Raw genomic sequence first — 19524 nt, forward strand, 5'->3', positions numbered from 1 at the left:
AGAATGGTACGTCGAGCATGCAATAATTATTGGGGGTATAGGAGTCCCTCCACTTCTCTATAAAGCCCGGCATATCATTCCGCTTTAATTAAAGAGGTGATAATTAGCCGTGCAAAGTCACATGCCATGAAGATCCTCCTCTAACGCCCATGGAGCTCCACTGCCACATCAATATGTTTCCTTGATTGCATCGCCCAAAGGCGTGTCGGCATCAATGGAGATTGGATTGGAACGGCCAGCACGGCCAATTCAGTGTGTAGTTGATGTAGAATCTAGATTTTGTAGTGGCTGGTGACCCACTGCCATGGCGCAGGGCGAGTGCTAGGAAGGGGGAGGACGATGGAGTTGCTAAACAATCAATTTAACAAGCTTTTGGATTTGTCAAATAGATTATTATGCTTCAAACTTTTTAGTTCCTGAGATGTTTTGTACGATCCTTTGTCGTATCTTTAAACTACTGTTACGGAAATAAAAATTAGGGAAAGTTGGTCTGTTGGACAATTTTTCAACGTTTATTTCGTGAATTTTTTTGGATGACTCATGTTATCCGCTGTTTTATTTATTACAAAATACTGGACAGACAAAATTTTAAAAAATTCATCGTGGATATTGGTAGTTTAGTTTGATGTATAACTTTAGTTCAAATTATGATGTATATAATTTTGATTATTAAATAATTATTTAATTAAAGTTATAAGAATAAAATATAATTAAATATTTTTAGTTCAATTTAGATAATGCAATGTTGGAAGATTTTAATAAAAATCTAATTTAATATTTTTACTGTATTATCCTTATTAAAAAATCAACTATACATAATAATAATATTATTATTATTATTATTATTTAAATTCTACATTTTTTAAAAAAATTTTTAATTTTTTTTCACATTTTTCTTTAATTTTTTATGTATTTTTCTATTTTTAATTTTTTTTATATTTTATATTTTTAATGTTTTTTTTAATTTTTTACATTTTTGTTTTTTTAATTTTTTATGTTTTTTTATTTTTTTATGTTTTTATATTCCGTTTTAAATATTTTTTTATTTTTTAATGGTTTTTTATGTTTTTACATTTATTATTTTTTTACATTTTTCTTTTATGGAAGAATATTTTTGGTAAAAAAATTCATTAATCTCGGAATTAAGAAAAATCTCAGTTTCATGAGGTTTTTCGATTTCGGGTTGCATGTTCCTTTTGTTAATGTGTCGGGTATGGAAAATTACTCGAAAATCATTAATTACCTAAACTAAACAGAGTTTTTGTTGATAATTTTAAATGAATAATTAAGATTATTAAGGATAACTCTCAATCAAACACACCCTCATTATTTTATTTTTCTCGTGCTCATAGGCTCGGGGGCTCTACGTGGCCGCCTAGCGCCACCTTATGTAACGACCATGCGCGCCCACAGGGAGCTCTGTGCGTTCAACGCGAGCAACATAACCTTGCATGGGAGCACAGATCTCTTGGACTACTTTTTTTTGGTCCAGTGGATGTGCTAGTCATATTTGCAGTCGGATCGTGGTCGCGATACGACCGTAAATGGTTGTGATCCCTTCTTGGGTTCATCGTCCCCACCAGGTTATAGTTTTTGTTTAGAGCGAGCAGCCGGAGGCCGCATGAAGGTCTCCGGTGGTGGATAAGTGGCCAGGGTACTGAGCGCCGAGCGAGGATATCTTCCGGACGGTCTCCAGCCGCCCGCTCCGAACAAAAACTATAATCCGGTGGGAACGATGAACCCAGGAAAGAATCGCAACTATTTGTGACCGGATCACGGTCAAGATCCGACCGTAAATATGAGTGACACATCCTCTAAATTCTAAAAAGTGATCCAAAAAATTCTGCCCGTTGCGCGTTCTCTTAACATAGTATAAACTCATTCTGCAACCTTGTACGGTTGCGCGCTCTCTTAACATAACATAGTATAAACTCATTCTGTACTGGACTTTTAACTTGCTTTTACTAAATCAACATCAACTCGACCTTATAAAATCATAAACTCTCATGTGCAATTACAAATTTGATGACAGTAAACAGTAGTTGCAATAATATTAAAGGTCAATATGTAGTGAGTATGGATCTAGTTGCTATAACAATTACAGCTGCAGTAATTGTTATAATATAAACAATATGTAGTAATTATGGATTAGTTGCTATAATAACAGTAGTAATTATAATTATAACTGCTAATATAGTATCCAAATTTTTTTATTTTTTACCTATGTTATTTTTTAAAATTTTTTATTTCCTAAATACTACCCTAAATCCTTAAAACAAAAAGTAACACGGGTCTTATAATCCTTAAAAAAAGAAAAATAACACGGGTCTGATATCCGCGCATTGTACAGTAGGGACTGTGCGCACAGGATTTCAACGTGTTTTCTTTTATTTTTTAATTTTTAAAAATCAATATTTTAAATATAAATTATAAATATATTACTATATTCCATAAATACATTACCATACTCAATAAACGTCCAATTTTTTTTTAAAAAATTTTCTTTTAACTAAATACTACAACTCAATTGAATGTTAAAAATAAAATTTTAAAAAAATTTAACTTGAACACTATAATCTAATTGGAAAGTCTAAACTCTAGGGGTACTAAGTTAAAAAAATTATATTTAAAAAAATTAAAAATTAAGATATGTTTTTTTTATTTTTAAAAATTAATATTTTTTGAATATAAATTTTAAATATATTATTATACCCTGTAAACATATTACTATATATCTTGTATACGTTTAAATTTTTTTTTCATTTTTAATTTTTTTTAACTCAACATTATAACTCAATTAAAAAGTTTAAGCCACATATATATATATATATATATATATATATATATATATATATATATATATATATATATATATATATCAATACAGTTGCTCATTTAATTTATATTATAGATAACATGTATCGATGGCTGGTGTAATTAAGTCGTGGCATTGATTTCTAAAAATCAACATTATAGTACTTGTTGCATGCAATCAAAGAAGAGAAAAGAAATAATTTTATTTTAATTTAAGAGGAAAAAGAGAACGATTGTTATATGTAGTGAGAGAGAGATTTTTTTTTTTTTAAAATAAATTTTGACTATATCAGATAACTCATATTGGATGTCGCCTATCGTCGCCCGCCTAAAGGTGTGTAGGGTAACATTCTTGTATATATATATATATATATATATACAAAAATGTTATCTTGCATACCTTTATACGAGTGATTGTGGACAACATCCTATATAGGCATCTAACGTGATTTTGAGTAAAAATTTTTAATCTCTGTCATCTATATATAATAACTTTCTTCTCTTTCCTATTAAATTAAAAATAAAATTTTCTCTTCTCTCTCATTTAATTACATGCAACAACTATTAATAAATATCACAGCTTAAATACATCAGCCACCACTCTTATTTTTAAAGACTAACAATACCTAAAAATTAACATCAAGATGATATTGATTTTTTTTAAAATAGCAGTACACTTTAGTTCTGATTTTTAAAAATAAGTGCTAAAGTTGGGCTTTTTAAAAAAAAGCAAAAATTGGTATCACACTTGTTGTATACAATTAAAGGTGAAAAGTTTTTATTTTAATTTAAAAGAAAAATGAGAAAAACTATTGCATATGTGAAAATTTTACTCAAAGTTGTGTCAAGTACCCATATAGGATGTCGCCTACGGTCCCTTATATACACACGATAATAATAATAAAAAAATTTAAAAAACTTGTCCGGTAGGACATACATGAATGATTTTACTAAGCATGACTGAAAGCTTAACGTAATAGTTCTCATATGTATAGAAGAAAGGGAGTCGGTTGAAGTACCCTAATAACCCTAAACTTTGGAAGTGACTCTTAGAAAGTGTATTTTCCGCACTAAAGAAGCGTAGAGCGAAGCGGAGTGCGCGCTTCGGTTGGATGGAAAACTTGCAGCGTGCGCTTGAATCTCGTGGCTTGGCGTTGGCGTCGATCCCCGGCAAAGGCCGGGGCTTGGTTACCACCCGCGATTTCGTTCCTGGTGTGTCCCCGTCCTGATTCCGTTCTTTCTTCCTTATCAATTATCTCCATTTAACATTAAACTGGACCCTTGAGTCTCGGTCGCCCATTTGATCGACAAATTCTTGACGAAAAGCCTCTGCCCAATTTGAATTTTGGTTCTTTTGTACCAGTTATGCGAAAGTAAGGTTTTACAATCTAATTGATGGATTATCCTCCAGGTGATGTGATCATTTTTCAAGAACCCTATGCCTCTGCGCCAAACAAAGTTTATACTAGTTCGATCTGTGACGGATGTTTTACCTCCAACAACCTAAGAAAATGCTCGGCCTGTAAGGTTGCATGGTATTGTGGAAATACTTGTCAGGTATTTTTCGGATTGCAATACTGATTGGTTTCAACACGGACTTGACTTTTAGGTCCTTTTTTTCGCTTTCTGTACGAATTTTTTGGGAACCATGTCAATGTAGTTGTAGGTACTGAATGCTCTATTCAATCTCATGCATGATATTACGGACTCTCTGCATTAGCTAGCCAAGTAGATAGACTTTGTTGTGTATATGTTCATATAGATTCTTGAAATACTGACCTTGACTATCAGTACATATGGAGATTGGCAGAACTAGAACATTTTAAAGTCATCCTAGCGTGTATAACGAAAGTATAAGATCTGGTGATATTCTGATTGAAGTTTGGTAAAGTTTTGAGAGATCAAGCCATAATGTGGTTAACTAAGTAGTTTAACAAAATTTGAGAGTTATGAAGATGTCTGAAGGATAAATGAAGATTTTCTAAGATCAGTTTCTAAAAATGAAACTCATATACAATATTGGTCTAATTAGAGTTGATTAAGAGATCTGAATATACTAGCTATATATTATGTCATAGAGTTAACTAAAAGGAAGACATGACTTTCTTCATCTTGTTCTTGGTACTTGATTCATCATTTCATCCCACTAATTCATCCTCCACCTTGTTTTTTCTATCATGATTGTCTCACTACCTCTGCAATGCGTGTCTTAGTCTTGCCACCTACATCTTCCCCAGTCATCAGCTCCACCCTTCTCCAGACTTGTTCTAGTAGCCATGCCGCTCTTCCATGCTTCAGGCAGTGTTAATTGTTGTTGGCTTCTCCAGGCAGTGGTAGGAAAAGACTTGGTCTATTTGTCTACGCTCCTAGCTGATAATCAACATAGTTTTTCAGCATCTCTTATTCCACTTTTTGGGTGAGTCTGGTCATGAGTCTGCTTCAGCTTCTCCTTTGTTGTGTCTAGACGTCTTGTTGTGAGTTTCTTCATCTCCTATCATGCAGTCCTTGAAGTGAGCTCTCCTTCCCAATTCTCCTTTGATGCCCTGCTTTCTGCCTTGATTTTGGCATTGTCTCTGTCCATGAGCTCTAGTCATGGTTGTGGACAACACAAGCTACTACATCCCTCCTTCCTCTTTTGTGCTTGATGTTTCCTTTTTGGTTCATGTGAACCGAGTTCATGGTTTGTGTTTTCCCAAAACTACCTATGGTTGCATATATCAAGTTACCTTTTCTGGTCTAAACCGAAAATTGCTTGAATGCTGTTGAGAAAACAAGAAAGTTAGGTGAGTCTTATGATGATTAAAACTATTGGTTTTCTTTGTTCATTGCATTGGCGACTTCCAACGCTAACCATGCTACTTAAGGTGATTGTTTAATAAGATGATTTGCCAATAAATAATTATAGTAAATCTCAGTTGCTATAACCATAGTGGTCCAATATGTATGCTAATCTATTATATTTTCTGCGTTTTACATTCTCAGAGATCAGAATGGAAGTTACATCAACTAGAATGTAAAGCTCTTGCTTCCCTTAGAGATGACAGAAGAAAGCTGCTTACATCTACTGTACGTCTAATGGTTAGACTTATATTAAAGAAGCAACTGCAAAATGAACAGGTTGGTTCATTCTTACCTTCTATGCCTTTTTTTAGCTGGTAGGTTGAATTAATCTCAATTACTTATTTTCCTACAATATGTTACACATTTGAAAAACTCTACCCGTGACGAACCAGTCATGGCCGGTCTCAAGCTCGGATAAAGGAGGAGGGTTGCGTTAGGTTGCCAGCCAGTGTTAAAATTATGATAAATATTTAATGAATGGATCCATTAAACTATTATGTTAATGCTAGGTCCTTCCATGGAAGGAACGCGTTGTAGGGTTCGACTGTAACGTCTCGGCAAGTACTGTTACATCTCCAGAACTCGGGTGTAGTGCTAAATATGTAAGAGTTTGCGTTGCAGGGTTCGACTGTAACGTATCGGCAAAGACTGCTACATCTCCATAAGAACTTGGGTGTAGTATTAAATAAGTAAGAATTCTCATACCATAGGTTGAGTAAGAATAAATATGATAGGAAAACTAATAATTTAACATTTGGAACATGGAATATAGGAACCTTCACAGATAAATCAATAGAAGTAGTAGATATGATCATTATGAGAAGAATTAGTATTTTTGTGTGTACAAAAGACAAAATGGGTCGGCGAGAAGGCAAGACTGATAGAGAAGTCATGTTTTAAGTTATGGTACACAGGAAAGAGTAAAGCAAGAAATAGAGTGAGTATTGTTGTAGATAGTGAAGTTGTAGGAGTAGTTAGAAAAGATGATAGAATTATAGCCCTTAAGATAACAGTGGCGAAAGAAACTATTAACATAATTAGCATATATGCACCGCAAGTAGGATTAGATGAAGCTACTAAATCAAGGTTTTGGGACGACTTAGATGAAATATTACAAAACATTCCGCGAAATAAAATAATTTTAATAGGAGGTGATCTAATTAGGCATGTCGGAGTGAAAAATGAGGAATATGAGAGGGTACATGGGGGTTATAGGCTTGGAACGAGAATTGAGGAAGGGAAAACTATATTAGGTTTTACGATAGCATATGACCTTATATTGACTAATACGTTTTTTTTTAAAAAAAAACACTTAGTCACGTTCAAAAGTGGGAATAATAAATTGGAAATTAACTTTCTTGTGGTTAGGAAGAACGATAGAAAGATTTATAAATATTGCAAGGTCATCCCTGGAGACAGCGTAACTATCCAACATAGGTTAGTAGTGTTGGATATACGCCTCAAACACAGTATCAATACAAAGAAAATATATACGACTCCTAGAATTAAGTGGTGGAAGTTAAAGTATGGGAAGGAAAATATATTTAAGAAGAAGGTAGGAGTACAAGCATTAGGTGAAACATACGATGATTCTAATGTGATATGTGATAAGATGGTATCAAAATTGAAAATACTAGCTACGAGTATACTCGGTGAGTTAAAGGGGCATGCACTACTAAGTAAGGAATCTTAGTAGTGGAATGAGAAAGTATAAGAGAAAGTGAAGGAAAAATGAATAGCTTATAAGGAATTATATATTTGTACGAGGAAAACTTAAAAAAATATATAATAGCTAAGAAAGAAGCTAATATAGTAGTGAATGAAGTAAAAATTGAAATTTTTGAATGATTATATCAAAAATTAGATACAAAAGCATGGAAAAGAGACATTTATAGAATAACTAAAGTGAGAGAAAAGAAGACAAGAGATCTTATCCAAATAAAATATATTAAAGATGAATGTTATAGGATACTAGTAAACGATGGAGAAATAAAAGAGCGGTGGAAGAGGTATTTTCTTTAACTTTTTAATGAAGGTTTAGGTGACCAATTTAATTTAGGTAATTTAAGTAGATCAATGACTTACAAAATTATTTAACATGATATTGAAAACGAAAAAAAAAACTTGATCAATGAAAGATAAGTACTCTAATTCCCTTATATAAGAACAAGGGAGACGTACAAAATTGTGCAAACTATAGGACTTTTAAATTAATGAGTCATACTATGAAACTTTGGGAAAAAGTAATAGAAAAAAGATTAAGGAGACCACGGTGACTGAAAATCAATTTGGGCTCAGGCCTGGAAGGTAGACAATAGAAACTATACATCTTCTTTGACAATTAATTGAAAAATATTAGGAGCAAAAATAAAATCTACACATGGTATTCATTGACTTAGAAAAAACTTATAATAGAGTCTCAAGAGAAATTATATAGAGAATTTTAGAAAAAATAGGTATTAGCGTAACATATATCTAACTAATTAAGAACATGTACGAGAATGTAACGACTAAAGTAAAAACTTCAGGCGAAGTAATTGAAACATTTCCAATAAAGATAGGGTTACATCAAGGATCAGTTCTAAGTTTTTATCTTTTTACACTAATTAAGTATTTATGGACGAACTCACTGCATATATTCAAGACACAGTACCGTGGTGCATGTTGTTTGTAGATATTATTTTTATAGGTCCGCGTTAAGTCGGTTAGAGGAGGGGGGGGGGGGGGGTTGAATAGCCTGTAAGGAAAGTTAGAGAATTTCTCTTGCTTTGAATTTTAGCAAAGACAATTAATTAATTAAGCATGAGTAATAAACATAATATGAAAAACAACTTAAAGAAATAAGTAAGAGACACCAGAAATTACTTGGTTACAACCTAAGTGGTTGTTAATCCAAATCAAATGAAAGAACTAGAAAAATCTCCTTTGTTGTAGGTGGAGAAACTTTTTATACTCTTTGAAAAACTTAGAAAATAGCTAGGAATTGATTACCAAAGTTGTTTATTAATTCCTAGCTCCAGGGGGCTTTTATAGCCTCCTGGATCAATTATCGTTGGTGGAAAGCTCCTCCAAGGAGGTCTAGGGCACCTCCAAATGGATAAACATCCATCCAAACTCCAATGGTCGTACACGGTCATTGTAACAGTTGTTTGTCCAATCTAGAGGTGTGAGGGCGCCTCCAGTGTGCTTGAGGAGCCTTCCTTGGAGGTGCCTCCAAGCCTCTTTGAAGCACCTCCATGGGAGGTGCCAGGGTGCCTCCAAGGGAGGCGCCTTTGGCCCTTATGAAGTCGCCTCCAAGAGGGTCTTTCAACCCTCTCCTTTGCTCCCCACGTGGGTGATATTCCTGCTATCCGAAATTGAATTCATTTGAATCCAATTTCAACCATCTTCTCGAACAAGCTTCCTCCCCGGTTTCTCGTCACTCGGATACGCTGCGTGAGCTCTTCCGCAACTTCTCGTCCCTCGGATGCACCGAACCTGTCGATTCCCTTTCCGTGTCATCCTTTTTGTCCGCTGCATTTTCTGCTCAACTTCTTGTGCTTCTAAATTTCTGCACACTTAGACACAAGGATAAAAAACAACAGGACCTAACTTAACTCAGTTGATCATATCAAAATCAACTCGGGGTACTTACAATCTTCTCATTTTTGTTATGCATCAACCCGAGTTAAGTTAGGGATAAACAAACAAGTAATAATTAATTGACAATTAAAATTACAACTAAATAGACATGTCATTTATTTGCAAGTATTAAATGCAATAAAATCTTCCCCTAAACTTAACATCTAGTTATTTTTCTCCTTTGATCACATAAAAAAAATAATAAGGGAAACATAAGAAAAAAATATAAAATTTTTGCTAGGGGTCCTATATAAATGTCTCAAGGTTTTTATATTTTTCACCGAAATTAATTCGTAGAGAAATTAAGTTTTAAGAATTAAGTTTCAGATTTCACAAAATTAATTCAAAAATTACTTTAAATTTTTGAAAAATATTGAAAATTTTTGTCTATGTCAAAGATAAGTTTTCAGATTAGTACAAAAATTTTCATGAAAAAAATTATTTTTTTTATTATCAAAATAACTATTTTGAGACAGAAATGTATATTTTTGAAAATTTAATGTTTAAAAATAGTTTTAGATTTCGAAAAATCTTGTTAATTTTTTGAGCATATTAGATATGATGTTTATCCACTGAAAAATTAAATTACAAAAATAAAAGTTTGAGAATTTTTAATTATTAAAATAGTATTTTTGATGAAAAAATTCGTAGTAATTTATATAACGGTCAAATAATTTTGAAATAATTTCTATCAACAGATAAGTTTATGTGATGTTATACTGGAAAGTTAATTCTTTTAAAAATTAATTTTCAAAATAATTTTAATTTTAAAAATACAATTTTCACTAGAAAATTCATAAAAATTAATATGAAGATTAAAAAATTTCAAACCTTTTTTTGTTATTCGATCAAATTATCATATAGTATAGTAAAAAATTTAACTCAAATTATTAACAGTAAGTGTATTAAATAATTAAATTTTACAACAACAACAACAACAACCAAGCCTTTTCCCACTAGGTGGGGTTGGCTGTATGAATCCTTTTACGCCATTGAGCCCTATCTCCTATTATATTATCATCTATATTTAAATAAATTTTATCTTGTTTTATTGTTGCTAACCAAGTCTTTTTTGGTCGTCCTCTTCCTCGTTTGATATGCATGTTTATCATGGTTTCACATCGCCTAACTGGAGCATTTATTGGTCGTCTAAGTACATGTCCGTACCATCTTAAATGTATCTCTCGGAGTTTGTCCTCAATAGATGCAACTCCGACTTTCTTTCTAATGCTCTCATTCCTTATTTTGTCCATCTTCGTATGTCCACACATCCACCTTAACATCCTCATCTCTGCAACTCTCATCTTATGCTCATGTGCTCGAGTCATAGCCCAACATTCAGCTCCATATAACATAGCAGGTCTAACTGCGGTTTTATAGAACTTACCTTTAAGTTTAAGAGGTACTTTACGGTCACATAAAACACACGATGTTCTACTTCATTTCAACCATCCTGCTTGAATTCTATGTAAAACATCTCTCTCGATCCCTCCATCGTTTTGCAAAAATGATCTTAAATATTTAAAGCTCTCGGTTTCGGGCAACTCGTCATCTCTTATTTTAACAATTATCTCATTACGTCTAATATTGCTAAACTTAATTTTATATATTATGTCTTTATTCTACTAAGCCTAAAATTTTTCCCTTTAATATTTCCAACTAAAATTATAGTTTAGCATTTAATCCTTCACGTGTTTCATCTACAAAATAATATCATTCGCAAACAATATGCACCACGGATCTGTCTTGAATGTTGCAGTGAGTTCATCCATAATTAGTGTAAAAGATAGGGACTTAGGGTGATCCTTGATGTAACCCTATCTTTATTGGAAATGATTCAATTAAGTCTTTACTCTGGTCGTTACATCCTCATACATATCCTTAATTAGTTCAATATATGTTACGCTAACACCTCTCTTTTATAAAATTCTCCATATAATTTCTCTTGGGACTCTATCATAAGCTTTTTCTAAGTCAATGAATACCATGTGTAGATCTTATTTTTGCTCCCGATATTTTTCAATTAATTGTCTAAGGAAATGTATAGCTTCTATTGTCGACCTTCTAGGCATGAACCCAAATTGATTTTCTGTCACTGTGGTCTCCTTCCTTAATCTTTTTTTTATAACTTTTTCCCAAAGTTTCATAGTATGACTCATTAGTTTAATACCCCTATAATTTGCACAATTTTATATGTTTCCCTTGTTCTTATATAAGGGAACTAGAGTACTTATCCTCCATTGATCAGGCATTCTTTTCGTTTTCAATATCATGTTAAATAATTTTGTAAGTCATTCAATACCTTGTTTCCCTAAGCACTTCCATACCTCTATCGGAATATCATCTGGTCCAACGGCTTTTCCATTGTGCATCTCATTTAAAGTTTGTTTTACTTCTGAAGTTTGAATTCTACGATAAAAATTAAAATTTCTATGCTCATTTGACCTAATTAAATTACGTAAGTTAAGTTGGTCACCTAAACCTTCATTAAAAAGTTGATGAGATTAAAATTAAACTAAATTTATATTTGAAGTATGCTAAAAATTAATTTAAACTAGACATGATTTAGGAACCCAAAACAAATTCCTACCTAATGGATTTATCAAAAATTTTTGTGGGATATATTTTCTATTCATTTTGCAATTTGACCCATACGATTCCTAAGATACCAATTAACTCCACTATAATTTCTGAATTTTGGAATTTCATAATATGAGCATGCAGCAATTTTAAGACATTCTGTTTTTTCTTTTAATTTTATATTTTCATTTTTAATTTGATCAAATTCTTCTAGTGGGCATGCTTTAACTAAGGTCGTTTTCAAAATCATATTTTCCTTTTTCAATTTAATATTCTTAGATCTAAGTTTACACAAAGATTTATACATTAACTTAATACCTGAATATAACTGATCAGGAGGTAAAAGACATACCTCAATTACCATATCTGATCTGAAACTGGATTCCCCCTCTTTATTGTTGTCTTCTGACGAAACTCCCCTTTCCTCGGATGAGCTTTTGTTGTCATCAGGTAGGTATTCGGCTGTAAGTACTGTTTCGGCAATCTCCTTGATCTCGGATTCTTCTGAAAACAAATCGGTGTCCATCGAAGAGTCGGATTCAACTTCTCCTGGTCCTTCGTGGAGTTCCAAGAACTTTTCCCAAAGTTCTTTGTCAGATTCGTAGGTGCCGATTCTTTCAAGTTCTTGAGCAGGTAGCACATTCAGAAGATGGAACTCGGCCTTACCATTCACCTCAAATTCATCGTGCTATTTTTCAATCCAGCTGTGTTCTTTGAGTTCTTCTCCATTCTGGTCCTTGGGTGCTTCAAAACTATATTTAATTGTTAATAAATATTAAAATCAGTTTTGAAGAATACCTTCATTCGTCGTTTCCAAAATGCGAATTCCCATTCGAATTCTGGTGGGTAGATGTTAGATATGATCATCTTGTTATTTTAGTTGGTGGTTAGTCCTTCTGAGGCGGTTGGATTCTGATACCGCTTGTAAGTCCGTGTTAGGTCGACTAGAGGGGGTGAATAGCCTCCAAGGAAAGTTAGAGAATTTCTTGCTTGGAACTTTTGCAAAGGACAGTTAATTAATTAAGCACAAGTAATAAACATAATATGAAAAACAACTTAAAGAAATAAGTAAGAGACACTAGAAATTACTTGGTTACAACCTACGTGGTTGTTAATCCAAGGCAAATAAAAGTACTAGAAAAATTTCCTTTGATGTAGGCGGAGAAGCCTCTTACACTCTTTGAAAAGCTCAGAAAATAACTAAGAATTGATTAACGAAGTTGTTCATTAATTCCTAGCTCCAGGGGACTTTTTATAGCCTCCAGGGATCAATTACCATTGGTAGGAGGTGCCTCCAAGGAGGTCCAGGGCGTCTCCAAATGGATAAACATCTATCCAAACTCCAATGGCCGTACAACGGTCACTGTAACGGTCGTTTGTTGAATCTGGAGGCGTGAGGACGTCTCTAGCGTGCCTAAGGTGCCTTCCTTGGAGGCGCCTCCAAGCCTCCTTGAGGCACCTCCGACTCTTATGGATGCGCCTCCAAGAGGGCCTTTCAACCCTTGCCTTTGTTGTCCTCGTGGGTGATGCTCTGGCTGGTTGAAATTGAGCTCACCCGAACCCAATTTGATCTTCTCCTCGAGTAGACTTCCTCCTCGTCTTTTCGTCCCTCGAATGCACTGCGCGGCCTTCTCGTCCATCGGTGTACTCTTCTATAGCTTCTCGTCCCTCGGATGCATCAAGCCCGTCGACTCCCTTCTCGTGCCATCCTTCTCGTCCGATACGTCTTCCGCTCGATTTTTGTGCTCCTAAGTTCCTGCATACTTAGACACAAGGATCCAACACAATAGTACTTAACTCGACTCGGTTGATCACATCAAAACCAACCCGGGTTACTTATAGTTTTGGTAGATGAAACACGTAAAGGAGTAAATGCTAAACTAGAATGTTGGCGAGAAACACTATAAGGGAAAGGTTTTAGACTTAGTAGAATAATGATAGAATATATAGAATTTAAGTTTAGCAATATTAGACATAATGAGACAATTGTTAAGATAGAAGATGACGAGTTGTCCGGAACCAAGAGCTTTAGATATTTAGGAGTATTTTTGTAAAATGATGAAGGGATTGAGAGAGATGTTTTACATAGAATACAAGTAGGATGATTTAACACCTTTAAAACTTAAAGGAAAATTCTACAAAATCACAGTTAGACCTGCTATGTTATATGGAGCTGAATGTTGGATTATGACTTGAGCACATAAGCAAAAGATGAGAGTTGTAGAGAGAATGTTAAGGTGGATGTATGAACATACAAGAATGGACAAAATAAGAAATGAGAGTATTAGAGAGAAAGTCGGAGTTGCATCTATTGAGGGAAAATTCCGAGAGACACGTTTTAGATGGTACGGGCATGTGCTTAGATAACCAATAAATGCTCTAGACAATGTGAAACTATGACACATATATCAAACGAGGAAGAGGAAGATCAAACAAGACTTGGTTATCAACAATAAAATAAAATAAGATAAAATTTATTTAAGTATAGATGATGATATAGTAGGAGATAAAGTTCAATGGCGTAAAAAAATCCATATAGCTGACTTTACCTAGTGGGATAAGGCTTGGTTGTTGTTGTTATGGTTGTTGTATGTTACACATTTGAAAACTGCAGCTGTTTCAGAAATGGGCATGTTGTTTATAGTTTTTTTTTTGCTTGTATAAATTGTAGTTTTTTATTGAATTTTTCTTGGCGAACAACTTTATGTTCCTGCAGCAAATTTAAATGCTTTAGAGGTTCTTATGCTTCTCCATAAGTAATAACTGCAATTCTTCATCCGGAAAGTGTTACCAAATTGTTGTTTTTGTTGGTAAAGGAAACTGGTTGGGTTTGGTTTAGGAAAATTTTATTATTATTATTTTTTTTTCAGCTTTGTTCTCAAATTCTAGAAAATAGTTTACTGAAAATGTGAAAATTTATATCAAATTATCCCTCAACAAAAAAAATTATCTCTCGAACTTTTTGTGAGAAAAATAAAACTGGAAATTTTCTATGTGCAAGTTGATCAATTTAAAAAAAAATGCTAATTATTTTCAAGAAACTAAGAACTTTTACTGAACCAAACACTTCTAAATCCTGAAAATGACAAGGTTAATGATGTCCTTCTGATGAAGGGATGATCCTGTACTCATCTCAAATGACCTTCAAGTTCGGAACATCAACCATTTTTCAGAGAACACTTAATTCTCTCAATCAGTTCAAATGAACCAAATATATATATTTTCCTTACAATTGCAAGTGCAGTTGCTATGCAGTCTTGGTGGACACTTCTAAAACCTTTGTTGTTAGCATCTGAAAGGCCTTCATTTTGCCTTGCAAATAGAGAGAAGGTTTCATTCAAGTTGGCCAGCAACATGGCCATCATATTCACAGAACTAAGAGTAGTCATGATAAAAGATTCAGAATGCACTATCTTGTTGATGCTTATATCTTTCATGCCCTCCTCTTAAACATTATTGGCTAGTACCTTCATGCTTAGATTTTTCTTCTAGGGACTTATACAAATCTCAATTACAAATTGTCATTTGTGACAATTGGCCTAGATGGAATAGCACAACCACCATTTTAAATGATGAAATTTAAGAATTATTTTGAGTGACAATGAATTTCATTTAATCTTGTTTTTAATCATGGTTATATTTGCTTGTTAGAATTACGTTTTCTGTTGGGACTTAGGAGATGGACGTCCAACTTCTATTGTAGTAGATAATGTATGAATATGGTTGTTGGTTAATTGATATATTTTGATTAAGACTGTTCAACTATCTATTCTTATGCTTAGGTGATTCCAACAACTGCAATGGATAGCTACAACTTGGTGGCAACTTTGGAGTCTCGTATCCTGACATATTCAGTTATTCAATATTCAATTATCCCTATCTTTTTTCTGTCGTGTAATATTCCCTTGGTGAGTGTTTAATTAATAAAGTGCATGAACCAAGATATCTCTAACATCAATGAGGAGCAACTTGTGCTTTACGCACAAATGGCGAACCTCATCAAGTTGGTACTTCCTTCCCTGGATGTTGATTTAAAGGAGATTACACATAATTTTTCTAAGGTAAACACAATTTATTGCTGCCATCAATCATAATGCTGTCATTGAATATGATCAACTAAATTTACTACTAAGGCCGTCTACCTTTATGATTAGTCGGGCGAAGTCCAACTAATCATAGAGGAACTGGTTTTGTCCTCTATGACATAATTTTTATAAGGTAAACACAATTTTAAAAAAATGCATTACTTGTATTTGTCCAATTTGCAATAATCTTGGATCTCTGATTTTGTTTTTTCATCAGCTTTATCTTTTGAGTGTTTATCTTTAAAAATGTAAGATAATGTAGTGTGCTAATGATCTGATTTACATGATGCAGCTCTCATGCAATGCTCATACAATCTGTGACGATGAACTTAGGCCCTTGGGAACTGGTTTGTATCCTGTAATTTCAATGATTAACCACAGGTTGTCTACCTAGCTATGTTTTTCTACACATCTGCTTAGTGATATACTTTTCTGTATTTAGTGAACTAACCTTCTGCCATGTCATTATCTTTTCAGTTGTGTCCCTAATTCTATTTTGATGTTTGAATATCGGATGGGTTTTGTACGTGCTACAGAGCCTATAACTAAAGGTACTGAGGTATATATATCCACCTATACTTTAGCAAACTTTTTCATTCTATTATCCATCTATGTTGCCAGCAGTGAGACATGGCATTAATATGTGAAATTTCTTCTATTGTGTTTTTGTTTAACAGATCTTGATTAGTTACATAGAAACTGCAGCAACTACCGCTACTAGGAAGAAAGATCTGAAGCAATATTTTTTTACTTGCACATGTGCTCGTTGTACCAAGGTATTTTCTTTCTGGCAATTATATGTTCCATAGTTACTTTCCCTCTGTTTTGAATTATGAATAAGTAGTCACTTTCTGTGAAGCAATGTAGTTTTGTATTTTCATATCTGGAATGGTTAATTATATTGACTACACCTGATCTTATAACTATTTTATCAAGAACTTACATGAGGAGCTTGAGGAAACTGCCATTCTCGAAGGTTTCAGGTGTAGGGACAATCAGTGTAATGGTTTCCTCATTCTTGCTTCAGGTATGCCAGACTCTGCTAACTCTATATCTGTTGATCATAAGTCTGTTTTATCCACATTCACTAGTTTGGATTACTACATCATTCACTTTGGCATTCCATACAGATAACCAGTCTTTCACATGTCAGAAGTGTGGTATCTTCAGGGATATGCAAGATATAGAAAAAATTTCTAGTGAAATTTCACTTCTCGAAGGGAAAACATCATCTTTGATGTCCTCTGGTTGTATCCTGTTTTTGGTTGCTTGCTTGCAATGCGTGATCTGTCTTTAATCCAGAGTCAGTTGCTTGGCGTTGTTAAATATCATATTATAATTGCTAGCACTTTGCCATAATTCTTCATTATGATAAATATAAAAAATCTTAACAAAATTAGATATTTCTGAAGCAAAAAATGTCTACAAGATTGTTGAGCAGTTGCAACTTAAACTCTGTCATCCCTATTCTCTCAATTTGCTGCGAACCCGTGAAAATCTTCTGAAGGTCTGACTACTATTGTAGCAATGTATCATAGAATGCATTTTTTAATTTACCTTTCATGCCCACTGCCTCCACATTTATATCAAGCGATGCTTGCCTATTTGAATGAACATTCATAATCCATATCTGTTTCATTTACAGGTTTTGATGGAATTAAAAGATTGGAAAGATGCCCTAGCATATTGCTGTATGACAATTCCAATTTATGAAAGTACAAAGTTTTATCTTTTTTTAAAAATTGCCTATAAAATAGCAACATTTTTTTTTTTCACTTGTCTTGTTGATGATATTTATGTTGTAACTTCCCTCATGGCCTTGCTTCGATATACTTGCAATGGTACTTAGAATTATGCATGCTTGAGACATGATAAATATAAATTATTCTTAAAGAAAGTTGGTTTTGGCCAAGACCACAAACTTAGAACTAGAAAGAATAATTCCTTCTAATTTTAATTCTTGTGGTCCAATTAAAAACCCTCTTCGCCACTAAAATCTACTATAGTAAACATCTAATTGATATAATGCATATATATAAACATTGGTGGATTGTTTTGAATGACATTATATTAAATTGTGCCCTGCAGGAATCTATCCAGCTATTCATCCCATGATTGGCCTAGAATTTTATATTCGTGGGAAGCTTGAGTGGTAAAAGGCTATATTTTTTTTTTTCATCTTCACCATGAAATGCTCTGAATGACATCATTATTGCAATGCTCTTAGCTTCTAGTGAATTGTGCATTGAAATATAAGATGGTTGAGACATCCTTGAGGTTACATCTGTAGGAATTCTTTTGTGCACTAAATATGCCAAGTTTTATTCTTGTACTTGAGTTTATTGTTTATCTGACAAGGGTCTTTTCAGGCTGGTAGAACTCACAGAAGATTCTATTAAATCATTCATCAAAGCAATAGAGATACTAAGAATTACTCATGGGACTAGAACACCGTTCATGAAAGAGCTACTAAACAAGCTAGAGGAAGCCCGTGCTGAAGCTTCACACAAACATTCTGTCAGTGATTGAGGCAACAAACTCCTGGAGTGAGATCCACTACTATGTCTGGACCAGGAAGATACCAACTAAGGCAAGGACTTGTTTGAAATCCTGCCTGGCAGTTTTGCTTTTGTTTGGTTTGGCAAATGCAATTTTGATATAGAGGGTTTGGTGCATTTCAAAATGTATTGCCAAATTACAGTCACAAACTTTATTCTGTCGTATTGTGTCTGATTGTTGCCTTATCACAGAACTAACAACAGAGTGAGACTTTTGGTATGTTTTGAAATGGGGTGCAGATCAATGATAATGCAATCTTATGGTATCTTTTTGACAGAATCTCCCTTTGGTTCTTGTAAAGTTTGCTATGTTGAAGATTTGGGGTATTAGATATGAGTTTAGAGTTGTTTATTCAGCTGCCGGATACTTTGCTTTTCTCATGATTCTATTAAATGTCCATATTTATACTTTCACTCCCATTGCCATCCCAAGTGTTGTCATATTTATACTTTCGCCATGCTGAGTATTAATAGGCTACCCCTAGATTGGTCCCAATAGGTTCGTATAGTTGAGCACAGAGGTCTAATCCTCCCTCCCTTTCCCCACACACTAACCTATCTGGAAGATGATGTGCTACCATCACAAGAAAATATATATTAACTTGTTCAGCTTCTCTTGTTGACTTAGTCCATCAATCTTAGCCATTCTCGTTTGAACTTTTCGATTAAGTTTTGAATAAAATCAAGATAAGAGGACCTCAATAGCAGGGAGATGGTCCATGTGGCAAAATTTTATCCTTGAGGTGGTACATAATTTGGTGTCAATGAATGATCCAAATTAATGATGGAAGCCTACAAAATACACACGCAGTAGAAGGGGTCATACAAAAAATCCATTCTGACACAGGAAGATCGATTTCGACGATAAAATCATATTTCTCAACCATGGAGGAATCAAGCAATGCTTCTTCCTCCATGTTACATTTCTCGTGGAAAAACTCTGTCAAAGAAGCTGCTAAAACGGTGGTAAATAATGTTCACAGTTATGTAAATGTAAGCCACTGATGTCTCTATCTTCATTTGCA

The 19524-nt window shown here is 33.7% G+C and overlaps 1 protein-coding gene across 4 annotated transcripts; it reads left to right on the top strand.

Annotated features, from left to right (window-relative positions):
• Positions 1 to 3817: 3817 nt before the first annotated feature.
• LOC121997938 (histone-lysine N-methyltransferase ASHR1-like) lies at positions 3818 to 18765 on the top strand. 4 transcript variants are annotated; one of them, XR_006116401.1, is made up of 14 exons: positions 3818 to 4026; positions 4226 to 4371; positions 5797 to 5931; positions 15639 to 15693; positions 15799 to 15917; positions 16234 to 16322; positions 16419 to 16500; positions 16619 to 16717; positions 16878 to 16968; positions 17072 to 17191; positions 17342 to 17448; positions 17587 to 17632; positions 18030 to 18093; positions 18311 to 18389. XR_006116401.1 is itself a non-coding variant. In XM_042552615.1 (14 exons), exons 1-14 carry the CDS (start codon positions 3927 to 3929, stop codon positions 18468 to 18470), a joined length of 1437 nt encoding a protein of 478 aa, XP_042408549.1. In that variant the 5' UTR covers positions 3819 to 3926; the 3' UTR covers positions 18471 to 18765. The 4 variants fall into 4 exon arrangements, 3 of the variants coding, with proteins under 3 accessions (XP_042408551.1, XP_042408550.1, XP_042408549.1); XM_042552615.1 differs by having other exon boundaries at positions 3819 to 4026; positions 17587 to 17656; positions 18311 to 18765; XM_042552617.1 differs by having other exon boundaries at positions 18030 to 18454.
• The last annotated feature ends 759 nt before the right edge of the window (positions 18766 to 19524 follow it).

The sequence above is a fragment of the Zingiber officinale genome, chromosome 6A, assembly GCF_018446385.1.
Source record: "Zingiber officinale cultivar Zhangliang chromosome 6A, Zo_v1.1, whole genome shotgun sequence".
In the NCBI taxonomy this organism is placed as follows: domain Eukaryota; kingdom Viridiplantae; phylum Streptophyta; class Magnoliopsida; order Zingiberales; family Zingiberaceae; genus Zingiber; species Zingiber officinale.

What these genes read in the sequence shown, in the direction of transcription:
- LOC121997938 (XM_042552615.1), top strand. Translation starts at nt 3,927, where the DNA reads ATGGAAAACTTGCAGCGTGCGCTTGAATCTCGTGGCTTGGCGTTGGCG. An exon ending in TTTCCTCATTCTTGCTTCAG is followed by an intron (nt 16,969 to 17,071) that starts GTATGCCAGACT and finishes CATTCCATACAG; the next exon opens with ATAACCAGTCTTTCACATGT. An exon ending in ATTCGTGGGAAGCTTGAGTG is followed by an intron (nt 18,094 to 18,310) that starts GTAAAAGGCTAT and finishes GGGTCTTTTCAG; the next exon opens with GCTGGTAGAACTCACAGAAG.